We start from the raw sequence: 15,021 nt of genomic DNA, 5'->3' as shown, positions 1-15,021 counted from the left end.
CATTCACGTATTTGTATATATCATATGTATTTTTGTATAGATGAGAATAGATATTTTACATGCATTATTTTAATGGAGGAAGTCGTCAAGTTATGTTAAATACTGCTGGAAAAATAGCTAGAAGTGGTCCTAGTTAACAATTTTGTCCTGAAAAGCGAAAGAGATGAGGAACGAGATAATTATATGTAAACAATCCTTAAAAAAAATTTTGTTGCAGAGGGCGGGTGGGAGAGTAGTGGCTCACGCCTGTAATCCCAGCACTTTGGGAGGCCGAGGCGGGTGGATCACGAGGTCAGGAGGTCGAGACCATCCTGGCTAACATGGTGAAACCCCGTCTCTACTAAAAAAATACAAAAAATTAGCCGAGCGTGGTGGCACATGCCTGTAATCCCAGCTACTCGGGAAGCTGAGGCAGGAGAATGGCGTGAACCCGGGAGGCGGAGCTTGCAGTGAGCCAAGATGGCACCACTGCACCCCAGCCTGGGCAACAGAGCGAGACTCCGTCTCAAAAAAAAAAAAAAATTTGTTATGAAGCTGGGCGTGATAGCTAACACCTGTAATCCTAGCACATTGGGAGGCCAAAGGGGGAGAAATGCTTGAGCCTAGGAGCGAGACCAGCCTGGGCAACATGGCAAAACCCCAACTCTACAAAATATTAAAAAAAAAAAAAAAATTAGCTGGGCACAGTGGTACGTGCCTGTAGTCCCAGCTGCTCGGGAGGCTGAAGTGAGAGGATGTCTTGAGCCTGGGAGGCAGAGGTTGCACTGAGCTGTGATTGCACCACTGCACTCCAGCCTAGGCAACAGAGTCAGACGGGAAAATTTTTGCTGTTCCTTTCTTTTTTAATGACAATATTAAGGCATGTTTGCACACCAACTGAATGATTCAATAGGGCAAAAAACTATCCATGAAGCTAATAAAAAAGAAATGTGGAGAATGCCCTAAGAAGGCAGGAAGGAATCAAAATTCAAAGATTTCAAGTGGAAGAGCCATGTAATTTTATGAAGTAAGAACTGTTAGACTCTACCTCACATCTACTGAATGCAAAACAAACTTGAATAAAGCTAGAATTGTACTAACAATCCAAATTTAAGCATTAAAATTGCTAGAGATATAAACAGCAAGAGAAAAGACCTACTTTGAAAGTCACCGTTGCCTTTGTGCAATAAAATCCTATAGAAACAATAGGATCCTTCAAAGTCTGTGCTTTTTGCTGATGCATGGTTGATGCAGGATCGTTCCCAACGAAGTCTTCCTCGCCATCGTCATAACTCACAATTGCAGGCACAAAGGACCAGGCCCATGACACCCATCCCTGTGGCTGCTCCTCATCTTGCTGTGAATACAACTCTTGACCTTTATACTGAGCAGGATATTGCATATCTATTCTTGTTTCATCTTCAGAACCTATCAATTAAAATTAAGTCATTTTAAATAAGTCAAAAGGATTTAACTAAGAGCATAGAAATAGACATCCTTTAAAATTTTTCCTCCCATATCCTTCTAATATAAGGTATAAACAAATGATACGGTGATTATTGTTATTTGAAACCAATAATTTAGCATTATGACTCTCAAGTTTCTGTATGTTGTACTGTATCACTCTCCTTTAGTAGGTTATGGTTAATGTGATGTGGAAAGTAGTTTATCAACTACACATAACTTTTAACTGTATTTGATAAAGACAAAGAATAAATTAATTCTTTAACATCGCTCATGTTTTAAACCAACAATAAAAAACCTACCTCTCAAAAATAAGGCTGATATATTGAAAAACTGACTTTTCTCAGAAACATAATACCACAAAGACCCAAGAAACATTCTTCATTTCCTGATCAGCACCCATGGAGGAAAAAAAAAAAAATGACAAGCGCTTCTAGGCAAAATGCTCCCCTGCCCAAACAAGAATTATCCCAAAAATGAAAGCAAATATTACAATAAAATGACTTTTATATGTAGTTCAGAAAAATAATAACGTTGGGGCCTCTTTCTTACTAGCAAGTAAGAAATGTTATACTTTTCCTGTTGTACAGATGAAAAAATTATAGCCAAGAAATTTTATTTGGTTACAAATTGGCAGACCAAAGATTTAGATTCCAACCACTCTTTAATTTATGCCACCTTTGTAAAGAAAAACTCCATCAAAGTCCTTTAATATAATTCTAGCAATATGAACAAAAGAGGCATCATGAAATTTAGAAAAAAAATTACTTTTTAAAAATTTCATAGGGGCCAGGAGCAGTGACTCACACCTGTAATCCCAGCACTTTGGGATGCCAAGGTGGGCAGATCACCTGAGCTCAGGAGTTCGAGACCAGCCTGAGCAACATGATGAAACCCTGTCCCTACTAAAAATACAAAAAACTGTCTGGGTGTAAAATTCATAGGGGCCAGGATCGGTGACTTAAACCTGTAATCCCAGCACTTTGGGAGGCCGAGGTGGGCAGATTATCTGAACTCAGGAGTTCAAGACCAGCCTGGGCAACATGGTGAAACCCTGTCCCTACTAAAAATACAAAAAAATTGTCTGAGTGTGGTGGTGTGCACCCATTATGGTCCCAGCAACTTGGGAGGCTGAGGTGGGAGAATCACTTGAACCCAGGAGGCAGGCGTTGCAGTGAGCCATGTTTCATACCACTGCATTGCAGCCTGGGTGACAGAGCAAGACCCTGGACCCTGTCTAAAAAAAAAAAAAAAAAAAAAAAAAAAACACCATGGAAAAATTAGTCTCCAGCAGATTCACTCATATCTACTCTCCACTGATAAATCTATAAATACAGATACTCCTTTAAATCTTTAAATAACATCCTTACAGGTTTTCTTATTGAAAAAGCTTTATAACTTTTAAAATCTTATGACAGGAGACTCTTGGAACATTCTACATTTATAGGTTATGAATGTTTACCTTCTTTCACCTGAGAAGGAAAAGGCTTAATAAGAATTAACTAGAGTAACTAAAATAATAGTACCAAGACACTTAAGCCATTGTAGTTCAGAATAAGTTTTATACAAGTTGCAAACCCTGTTGGGCCCACTGGTTCATTCCTATAATCCCGGCACTTTGGGAGCCCAAGATGGGAGAATCACATAAAGCCAGGAGTTCACGAACAGCCTACTGCCATATGTAGAAAGCTGAAACTGGATCCCTTCCTTATACCTTATACAAAAATTAATTCAAGATGGATTAAAGACTTACATGTTAGACCTAAAATCATAAAAACCCTAGAAGAAAACCTAGGCAATACCATTCAGGACATAGGCATGGGCAAGGACTTCATGTCTAAAACACCAAAAGGAATGGCAACGAAAGCCAAAATTGACAAATGGGATCTAATTAAACTAAAGAGCTTCTGCACAGCAAAAGAAACTACCATCAGAGTGAACACGCAACCTACAAAATGGGAGAACATTTTTGCAACCTGCTCATCTGACAAAGGGCTAATATCTAGAATCTACAATGAACTCAAACAAATTTACAAGAAAATAACAAACAACCCCATCAAAAAGTGGGCAAAGGATATGAACAGACACTTCTCAAAAGAAGACATTTATGCAGCCAAAAAACACATGAAAAAATGCTCATCATCACTGGCCGTCAGAGAAATGCAAATCAAAACCACAATGAGATACCGTCTCATACCAGTTAGAATGGCCATCATTAAAAAGTCAGGAAACAACAGGTGCTGGAGAGGATGTGGAGAAATAGGAACACTTTTACACTGTTGGTGGGACTGTAAACTAGTTCAACCATTGTGGAAGTCAGTGTGGCGATTCCTCAGGGATCTAGAACTAGAAATACCATTTGACCGAGCCATCCCATTACTGGGTATATACCCAAAGGATTATAAATCATGCTGCTATAAAGACACATGCACACATATGTTTATTGCGGCACTATTCACAATAGCAAAGAGTTGGAACCAACCCAAATGTCCAATAACGATAGACTGGATTAAGAAAATGTGGCACATATACACCATGGAATACTATGCAGCCATAAAAAATGATGAGTTCATGTCCTTTGTAGGGACATGGATGAAACTGGAAACCATCATTCTCAGCAAACTATCGCAAGGACAAAAAACCAAACACCACATGTTCTCACTCATAGGTGGGAATTGAACAATGAAAACTCATGGACACAGGAAGGGGAACATCACACACTGGGGCCTGTTGTGGGGTGGGGGGAGGGGGGAGGGATAGCATTAGGAGATATACCTAATGCTAAATGACGAGTTAATGGGTGCAGCACACCAACATGGCACATGTATACATATGTAACAAACCTGCACATTGTGCACATGTACCCTAAAACTTAAAGTATAATAATAATAAAATTAAATTAAATTTAAAAAAAAGAACAGCCTACTGCAACAAAGTGAGACCCCCACCTCAACCAAAAACAAAACAAAACAAAAATTTATGAGCCACACTCAATGTCGTGCACCTATAGTCCCAGCCACTCGGAAGGCTGAGGCTGGAGGATTGCTTGAGCCCAGGAGTTCAAGGCTGCAGTGAGCTATGATCATGCCATCATACTCCAGCCTAGGCAACAGAGTGAGACTATGTCAATAAATAAATAATAAATATATAAAGTAAAATAAAATTTTAAAAAGACACAGAAAAGCTTTAAATGGACAAATATTTAACACATACTTCACAAAGGCAGATAAGGGCCGATAATCACATTAAAAATTCAAAACAATTAGCCATCAAAAAATGCAAATTAAAAAACCATGAGATACCACAACACACTCATCCCAATGGCAAAAAAGTGAAAAAATACACCACTGAATGTTAGCAAGGATGTAGGCCAACTGCAACTCTCACACATTGTTGATAGGAATATAAAATGGTACAACCACATTGGAAAAAGTTATGGAAGTTTCTTTGAAAACTAAACATATAAATCCACTCTTAAGTATTTACCCAAGAGAAAGAATAGCATATGTCTACGTGAAATTTGTACAAAAATATCTATGAAAGCTTTATTTATAATAGCTAAAAACGAAAAACAGCCCAACTGTCCATCAACAAGTGAATGGTAAAACAAACTATAGTATATTCACATGGTATATTCATACAATGTATGTAGCAATGAAAAGGAAAGAATGACTGCTATATGCAACAACATAGATAAATACCAAACACACTATGCTTAATGAAAGAAATCTTTTATACATATTGAGTGTTTCCATTTATATGAAATTCTAGAATCAGCAAAACTGAATCTACAGTTTTAAGGAACTTCAGAACAGTGTTTTCTCACAGGGAGGCAGGCAGGTGAAAGGGGGATGACTAGAAAGGGGCATAAGACCCAAGTGAGGATCCCTCACAGACAGCCTAAGACTCTGCTCCCAGATGAGCCCCCCCGGGGCTGGACACTGAGCCACAGAGAGTTGGGCTATTGGGGGCTCTCTTCAGGAAGGAGTGGGAGCAGCTGGAGCCACAGGAGCAGCAGGTGCCCTGACAGCCCTACAACAGAGCTTTGTGTTTAGAAACTCCAGAAAGTCCTTGCTGCACTTGGAAATCTTCCCCTCGCCCCCAACTCCCACAAAGGGCCAGACAGCTTAGAGGGAGAGAAGAGCCCCTCCAAAGGCTCACCAAAATGCGCAGCTGTCTGTTCTTTACTGCTGTCCTGCGAGCCCTTAAGGCATTTCAACAATGAACATCTTGATTTTCTGTGAATTTATGGAAGAAAATGTGTCTTTTGAAACTGTACATAGTAGTATGCCTTATCTGCAGGGAATAGTTCCAAGACCCCCGGTGAAAGCCAGAAACTGCAGGCAGTACCCAACCCTATATATACTATATATTTTTACTATACACACTACCTGAGATAAACTTTAATTTATAAATTGGGCACAATATGAGATTAACAACCAGAACTACTAATAAAATAGAACGATTATGACAACATGCTGTAATAAAAGTCAAAAAAAACATTCTAAAATATTTGAAAGAACATTTCACTTCTGTGTTAATTTCAGCACCCAATCTAAGTTAAAATTTTTGTTTTTACCAAGTTTATACATTTTTTCAAAACATCTCCTTTTCCACAATTGGTTTTATTTTCATTTTTATTCTTAGCAAGCACTTTATATAATAAGACCAGCATCACAATCATGAAAGTATTTTTCATATCTAAAAGTTTGTTTGTTTTAGTATCATTTTCAACTAAGGTTCATTTAATATTTACTTGTATGACATGAATGCATATATTAAAAGAATAAAAACGTACATTTTTGAAATGTAAAAATAAAAGTGGCATAAGAAACTATCTCAGATGTTAATGACCTATATCTTGATGAGTGTTTTGCATCACACAGGTGTATGTATTTCTCAAACTCATTGAATTTTACTTTGGATATTTAGCCTCCAAAAAAAAACAAAAAGACCCACTTAGTAGAAACTCTAGGTAACAACAGGCAGCTGAGGGTTAGGGGTGAAGTGTAACAATGTATGTAACTGAATTTGAAAGGCATCAAAAACAATTGTATTAATAAATAGAGAAAGGGATGTTAGATGAACCAATATGTGATGAAGCAAATGTAACAGAATATCAATAGAAGACTCTAGATGATAAGTCTGTGAGTGTTCACCTTATAATAACTCTTACAGCTTTTCTATATATTTGAAATTTGTCAAGTTGGAAAAAAATAAATCAAGTATCTTCTACATGCTATGTTTGCTCCAGGTATAAGACACTGTTTCTGTCTCAGAAGTGCATTGTCTAACAAAAATTTACCCTCTAGTGTGAAATAAAGGTATGTTTTATATCTATATACTCCGATTAATGTTGTTCTCTATGCTTTATTTTAAGGTATTAAGATTTTTTTAATGAGATAAAGTTTAAATAGCATAAAATTCAACATTTAAAGGTGTACAATTCAGTGGGATTTTTTAATAGTCACAACTTTTGCTCCTATCACCACTATCTAATTTTAGAACATTTTCATCATTCCAAAAAGAAACCTACTTACTTGCAGTCATTCTCTCCTCCCCTCAACTCCTGGTTACTAATCTACTTCCTGCCTCTACAGAACATTTCTAATGGAATCATATCATATGTATTATCTTTTGACTGGCTGCTTTCACTTAAGATAATGCTTTCAAGGTTCATCCATGCTGTAGTCTGTATCAGTATTTCATTTTTTTTGTATAGCTAAATAATACTCCAATGTATGAATATACCATAATTTGATAATCCATTCATCAGTTGATAGACATTTCAATTGTGTCCTGTTTTTGGCTACTATGAATATGTTACCATGAACATTTCATATATAAGTTTTTACATGGACATATGTTATCAATTCTCTTGATATACACGTAGGAATGGAATTGCTGGGTCAATATGGTAACTCTATGTTTAACGTTTTGAAGAACTGCCATATTGTTTTCCAAAGCAACTATACATTTTACACTCCCAACAACTTATATGAGTTCCAATTTCTCCACATCCTCACCAATATCTGTTATTTTGTATTTTTTTTATTATAGTCATCTAGTACCCGTGAAGTGGTATCTCATTGAGGTTTTGATTTGCTTGTTTGCTATTTGTTTATCTTCTTTGGAAAAATGTCTCTTCGCCCATTTTTAATTGGGTTATTTGCCCCTAAGTTTTAAATGCCCTTCTCTTAGGGCTTTATCTATGGAAATTAATCATCTTAAAACTTTCTGAGTCTCAGGCCCAATACCAAGTTGAAATCAGTCATTCCTTTCATCTTTCTACATCAAATCATTCACGATATTTATCAAACTTTCTGCCATTCTATCATACATCATACTTAACTAACTACTGACACGTCTATCTGTCCCATTTTATCTTAAAATTCTAAGGGAAAGAAATACATCAAAATGATCTCTGTATTTTCCCACATTACATATCCTTCAATGAAGTATACATTTCATTAATTAACAGCACTAAAATAACTCAATTTAACTTAAGTGAACTTTTGCAGAAAAATTACTGATACTATTATTTACTAGGAAATCTTGAGGTATACTACTTCAACTTTTATCAAATGTATATCCTGGGTCAGGCATGGTGGCTCATGCCTGTAATCTCACCACTCTGTGATGCTGAGGTAGGCAGATCCCTTACGCCTAGGAGTTTGAGACCAGCCTGGGCAACATAGCAAAACCCTGTCTCTACAAAAAATGCAAAAATTACCCAGGCATGGTGGCACGTTCCTGTAGCCCTAACTACTTGGAAGGCTGGGGTAGAAGGATCACCTGAGCCTGGGAGGTTGAGGCTGCAGTGACCCATGAACGTGCCACTGCACTCCAGCCTGGGTGACAGAGCAAAACCCTCATTCATAAATAAATAAGTAGTACATTCTGAACACTTAAATCTATTATAAATATAAAAGTTATTTTTAGCATATAGGAGAAAATCAGAATGTTATCCAGCATGTAGATAAAATTAAAGTAGTGTAGGCCGGGCACAGCGGCTCATGCCTGTAATCCCAGCACTTTGGGAGGCTGAGGCGGGCAGATCACAAGGTCAGGAGTTTGAGACCAGCCTGGCCAACATGGTGAAACCCCATCTCTACTAAAAAAAAAATACAAAATTACACAGGCGTGGTGGTGCATGTCTGTAATCCCAGTTACTTGGGAGGCTGAGGCAAGAGAACTGCCTGAACCTGAGAGACAGAGTTGCAGTGAGCCATGATTGCACCACGGCACTCCAGCCCAGGCGACAGAGCTAGTCTCCATCTCAAAACAAAACAAACAAAAAAAAATTAAAATAGTGTAAAACAACCAAAAAACAATCAGCCCATCTCATTAGAATACTGTAAAACTCAATCTAATACATTTTTTAAAGTTTCCCAATGCTAAATGTAAGAATAGTCTTAAAGTTTTTGTTTAATAAAGCTTTACATTACCTGTAATGTTTCCTAGCATATCTTTGTTATGACAAGTAGGGTCCTCTATTTCGCCTTCTTTAAAATTGCCTATTTCTCCATAGTAAAGAGCAATTCCAAGCTGCATTATACGAATAAACATAGGCAGTTGTTGATCTGTGATAGAAAGTTTCAAACTTTCTACTAAAGTATGAATCTGCATTTTGAAAAAGACATAACATCAACAAATGCATGTTTAAAAAGAGTACCTTTTACATAAAGAAATGTTTTAAAGCCTTCAAATGGCATAGCATAAAAGAAATGCTCCAAACATTTTAATACTTAAATCAAAACAATACTTACTCTAAAATCTTAGGAATTAAGTAAATTTTGCTATCATGATCAATACACATTAGATAGAAATGATATTAAACCAAATGATGTACATACAAATGGAATTAATAGTGAGAAGGTATAATCACATTAGATTTCCAGATTACTATTCCAGAAACAAAGTTAGTTATATAACCGAATAGCTACTCTATAACATTAAGAGAATAACAGTATTCTCGTCAAAAAACAGAACAATCTGTCAAAACCAAGAATAATAAAAATTTTATGTCATTTTAATGAAACTCTAATCATTCTTTCCAGGTTTATTAACCATAAAGAATACATATACATCCTAAAACCATATGTTAACTGGGGAAAAGACTAGTATTACAACTATGAAAGTATGTAAATTATAAAAATTTTTGTCAAATATGGAAAAGCAAGTGAAATGTATGTTGAAAAAAGTTTTTCAGACAAATTTTAAATAAGATTTAAATAACAAAAGTTTTCCAAATTGTAGATAAGATTTAAATGACATAAAACTTATTCAACTGATAAAATGAAACAATTATAACAAAGAAATAAGATTAACTACTAGCAAATAGGATATACAGCTATCAAAGTTCTCCTTAAAGAAAGAGACATCAGTGGAATATAAACACAACTGCAGTGTAATGGTTTCCTGCTGTTATCAAAACATGGAGTAAAACCAATTAAGCCATAAAGTCAAGTCTCTTAGAAGGTTTATTTTGACTAATGTATCTGAGTGTCTATGAAAGATGAAGTAGTAGTAATGGTAATCATCGTATTTTTAGGGCTCAAAGCACATAAAAAAATGTATGTGAAGGGAGAGAAAAGTGTATGGGGGGACTGTGAAATAACATATTTCAAATATGAGCACAAGCTTTTAAAAACTGACCTAATAATCATACACTGAATAAACAATGAAGAGGTAAGAAAATGGGGAATGAGTGTGGGAGGTGAGCAGGAAAGGAGTATGCATGTCTGCTAAGGTTTCCTTAATTTGAAATTTCTCTGTCACATTCTTTTAAATCTTATATTGCACCAATAGCACTGGCAATAAGCAGTCAGCAAAACCAATAACAAAGAATCTGTCATAAGTATCTTTTCAAAAACTCCTTAAAATGAGTAAGATTAATACTCAGTAGAAAAATGGATAAAGAACCTGAACTGGTAATACAAAGAACAAATGACCAGTGAATGTGTTTTCAAAAATCTAACTTCACTAATAAATGGCAATTAAATTACATATCATTTGTTGTTCAACAAGTTGGCAATTTTTAAAATATGATCATATTTAAGGATAACAAGAGTATGATATAGGCACTCCCCTTAATGTTCATGGGAGTATAACCTGGTTAAATCTTTCTGGAAACAATCTGGCAATACAGATCACAGGTCTTAAAAAAAAAATAATTTGCAATTATACAAATCTTTCCTAAGGAATTACTCAGGAAATGTGGTCAAAGATCTATGCACAGAATTTCACTGCTCTGAGAAACTGCAAAGTAAATTTCTAAAAACAGGAGAAATGTTAAATAAATTACGTACCCATAGGATCTGTATCTCATAAACGTCATAATCACCAGAACATATGTATCTCACACAAAAAATGGAAAATCATAAAAAGCCAACCCAACATATAAATACATTCAAAATAAACATACATGAAAGATATGAAAAGAAATAGAGGGGCCAGGCGTGGTGACTCATGCCTGTAATCCCAGCACTTTGGGAGGCCGAGCCAGGCGGATCATGAGGTCAGGAGTTCGAGACCAGCCTGGCCAAAAGGGCAAAACCCTGTCTCTACTAAAAATACAAAAATTAGCCAGGCCTGGTGGCCGGCGCCTGTAATCCCAGCTACTCGGGAAGCTGAGGCAGGAGAATCGCTTGGACCTGGGAGGCAGAGGTTGCAGTGAGCCGAGATCATGCCATTGCACTCCAGCCTGGTCAACAAGAGCAAGACTCCATCTCAAAAAAAAAGAAGAAAAGAAATACGGTATCTGGAACATGTTGAGAAACCTCTGTTTGTGAGGTAATTAATGAGGTCGACCATATCTATTTAATATATATTCCCTAGGATTAGGACTTGGAAGGATGATGAGTTTAACCCAAAATGGCAAATCTTAACATTACAATAGTATTAACAAAAAACTCAGGCAGGCATGGTGGCTCATGCCAGGAATCCCAGCACTTTGGGAGGCCTAGACAAAAGAATTACTTGAAGCTAGAAGGTTCAAGATCAGCCTGGGCTGCACAGTGAGACTCCGTCTCTACAAAAAAAAAACAATTTAAAATGAGCCAGGGATGGAGACATGCGCCTGTAGTCCTAGCTACTTGAGAGCCTGAGGCAGAAGGATCGCTTGAGCCCAGGAGTTCAAGGTTACAGTGAAGTATGATTGTGCCACTACACTCCAGCCTGGGTGACAGGGAGCCTCGAAGGTAAAGAAAAAAGGAGAGAGAGCGGAGGGGAGGAGAGGGAAAGAGAGGGGAGGGGAGGGGTGGGGAGGGAGAGGAGGGGAGAAAAAAGAAAGAGAGAAAAGAAGAAAGAAATAAAACCTCAAAAATTGATTTCAGTTGAGTATAACACATTGATATCACATATTTGGCAACTATTATACAAGTTTATTTATGTTAAGGGACTTTCTCAGTGAAATGTCATGACTAATCAGTTTTGAGAACACAAACTTATTTATATGCCAACATTAAGTTTTTCCTCATCTATTTTTACCTTCCTCTAATATAACCACATCCTAGAACAGACCATTACATTTTCACTAATGATCAAAAAGAGTATTTTATATAGTAAGCTTCCATATATCCATTACTTGCTTTCAGTGTATCTTGAATTTACCTTCACATTCCCCAACTTTACTAGAAAACCCAAGGCTTTAGAAAATAAGCATATTTCCCTGAGACAGAGCCATCAATATTACTGAGTTAATTCTTTTCCATGTTTATCTTTGCCAAAGAAGCTAAATCAAATATAGAAGGAAAAAGTAACAGAATATAAACAAACCAATATGCATTACACACCGTGTGGAAAAAAGTAAAACACAGGTGACTGAGCACTACCCAGAAAAAAACATGTACATTTTACACATTAAGTACAGTAAGGCTACATAAAATTAAAAATACTATATTTTTAATAAAATATAAGGTAACAAAAACAAAACAAATTTTTATACAGCCATACTCAAACAGGAACAGTAGTCAATACCAGTGTTCAGACACCTAACTCCAGCCCTTCCATCACAGAACTTTGAGAGTCAGAGGCAAGTAGTTCAACAATAAACATTTACTCCACATTAAAACCTAGTTAATGGAATCAGAAGTCACTGAATTCTTTTTCCAAGATACAATGATAGGCAGACAAACAATGTTCAGAAAACTGTTAAATAAGACAACAATATTTATGCTTAGATACTAACCACATACATTGAAAACATACATTACATTAGAGAGAAAATTTTCACATGTATCAAAAGACATGTCCTGTTCTCACTTAGAAGCAGAAGCTAAATCTTGGGTATACATGGACATAAAGATGGGAACAACAGAGAGTGTGGACTCTAAAAGGAGGGAAGGAGGGAGAAGGAAAAAGGGCTGAAAAACTTCCTTTTGGGTACTATATTCACTATCTGGGTGATGGTATCAGTGGGAGCCCAAACCTAAGCATCACACAATATACCCTTGTAACAAATCCCTAAATCTTAAATAAAAATGCAAATAAAAAATAAAAAGACATGTCCTGAATAACTCCCTAAGATTTTAATTACATTTTAAAAATCATAAATCAAAAGCTAAAACTTCTTGAACCAATAAACTAAAATATTAGGTTAGTATATCAAGCTTTACAAAGTCACCTCGTAAAGAGAAGAAAAAGTATAGATAGCAGATCATGCTGAACAGATTATAAGAACTGAAATACAGAATACTGATGTGCAGTCCACTGTGGGTATAAATATACCTTTTAATATTATTTCCTCTATCTACTTGAAGAGAGAAACACTAATAAACAGCTGGAAAAACTAAAAAAAAAAAAATTACAGTTACAGAAAAAAGCTGTCTCTAAACTCTAGTAGAATACGTTATACAGAAATGTATAAATACAACACAAAAATCATAAACAAAATTTTTATAAAAACAAATGGCATACATATTTATAAGGTTAATTTCGTCATTTGTTAATAATGATTAGCATCCACAAGAGTCAATAAACAAAATAAAGACATGCAACTTAACAGCAAAAAAAAAGAGATACCTACTTTAATAACAGATGGCATCTTGGAATTTAGGTTATCATATGTAAAATGAAGACGAGTTCTGAAGGAACATTTGTACAATAAAGGATCCTGGTAAAATTCTATTTTACCACTGGCATTCCGTTTATCAAGACAAACTGTACAGTCAGAAAAATTGATAACCTTTCTCAGCACCAAATCAGTTGCTAAAAAGAAAAGAAAACATTTTAAGTAAAAAGGAAAATCAGCAGGGGAAAGGCAACTATTATTTATTAGTATAAATAGTAATAAAATTAATAATAACAGAAAATAAGATTCATGGAGCATTTAATACAATGCCAGACCATATGCAATGAATTTTTCATTTTATTATGCAATTTAAATCTTCCAACAACTTTATGAAATAGGCACAAGTCTCCCCATTTTACATATGAAGAATCAGAGACCTAATTAGTTTGCCCCCAATCTGCATGGCACATTAACTACAAATTTTTTTAATTATGAAAAATTTCACTACAGTTCTCTTACACAATGAGATAAAAATAAAATTCTTAAGAATCCATATTAAAGATAATTTTTTGAAGAAGTCATTCATTTAACATTCATTTTATATTAAAAAAACTCACTGCTACTCTAAACTTGCACTATCCAATATGGTAGCCACCAGCCATATGTGGCTATTTAAATTAATTAAAATTATATAAAAATAAAAATTCAGGTCCTTGGTTGCACTAGCTATATTTCAAGTGCTCAACAGCCAAATGTGGCTAGTGGCTACCATATTGGAGAGAGAAGATATAAAACACTTGTATTATCACAGAAAGGTCTAGTGGGCAACACCACATTAACTAATAAAGAAATCACCAATAACAGTCTAGAGTATATTTTCAAAGGAATAAAAATAAAACAATTCATGGTAAAGTATAAAAGTATGAAACGAAGCCTTTAGCAAATCAATATTTCTTATTTCTTAACTGATAAGCAATTCCTAGGTAAATATCAGGCCCAAATCTACTTGCCCAGTGATTTTAAGTTAGCCAGGGGAATTTAAAAAACAATAAAATGTGTTTTAGTTCAGGTTGTAACACTATTTCTGAGTATATCCTGGCAACTTCTTTTTTTTTTTTTTTTTTTTTTTTTTTTTGCAGGGAACAGAAAACCATTTATTTATAGATTTAGGGAGCACAGTGTCATTTTGTTACATGGATAAAATGTCATGTTTGTTACATGCATAGTGGTGAAAGCTTGGCTTTTAGTTTAACTATCACCTGAATAGTATACATTATGCCTGTGAAATAATTTCTCATCCCTTACTCCCTGCCAACCCCCTGCCCTTCCAAGTCTCCAGTGGCTATTATTCCACTCTCTCTGTATACACATTATTTAGCTCCCAGGTAATAAGTTTAATACCCAGTAGGTAGTTCTTCTGATCCTCTCCCTCCTTCCACCCTCCACCCTCAGGTAGGCCCCTGTGTCTGTTGTTCCCCTCCTAGTACCCATGTGTTCTTGTTTAGCTTCCACTTACAAGTGAGAACATGCAGTATTTGGTTTTCTGTTCCTGTGTTAGTTTGGTT

General features: G+C 35.7%; 1 protein-coding gene across 18 annotated transcripts in view; it reads right to left on the bottom strand.

Moving 5' to 3' along the window:
* VPS13B (vacuolar protein sorting 13 homolog B) overlaps window positions 1–15,021 on the bottom strand; it is an 897,698-nt gene that overhangs the window by 799,422 nt on the left and 83,255 nt on the right. For all 18 annotated transcript variants that reach the window (XM_063642860.1, XM_055286878.2, XM_063642862.1 and 15 more), the window contains exons 6-8: window positions 13,472–13,653; window positions 8,892–9,066; window positions 1,139–1,407 (exon numbers count right to left, since the gene is read on the bottom strand). In XM_063642860.1, coding sequence (XP_063498930.1) covers window positions 1,139–1,407; window positions 8,892–9,066; window positions 13,472–13,653 — 626 coding nt within the window. The remainder of the gene's footprint in view (window positions 1–1,138; window positions 1,408–8,891; window positions 9,067–13,471; window positions 13,654–15,021) is intronic.

Source organism: Symphalangus syndactylus, chromosome 7 (genome assembly GCF_028878055.3).
Source record: "Symphalangus syndactylus isolate Jambi chromosome 7, NHGRI_mSymSyn1-v2.1_pri, whole genome shotgun sequence".
Classification (NCBI taxonomy): domain Eukaryota; kingdom Metazoa; phylum Chordata; class Mammalia; order Primates; family Hylobatidae; genus Symphalangus; species Symphalangus syndactylus.
The sequence above is the reverse complement of the archived record's forward strand: the minus strand, read 5'-3'. Positions and strand labels throughout refer to the sequence as shown.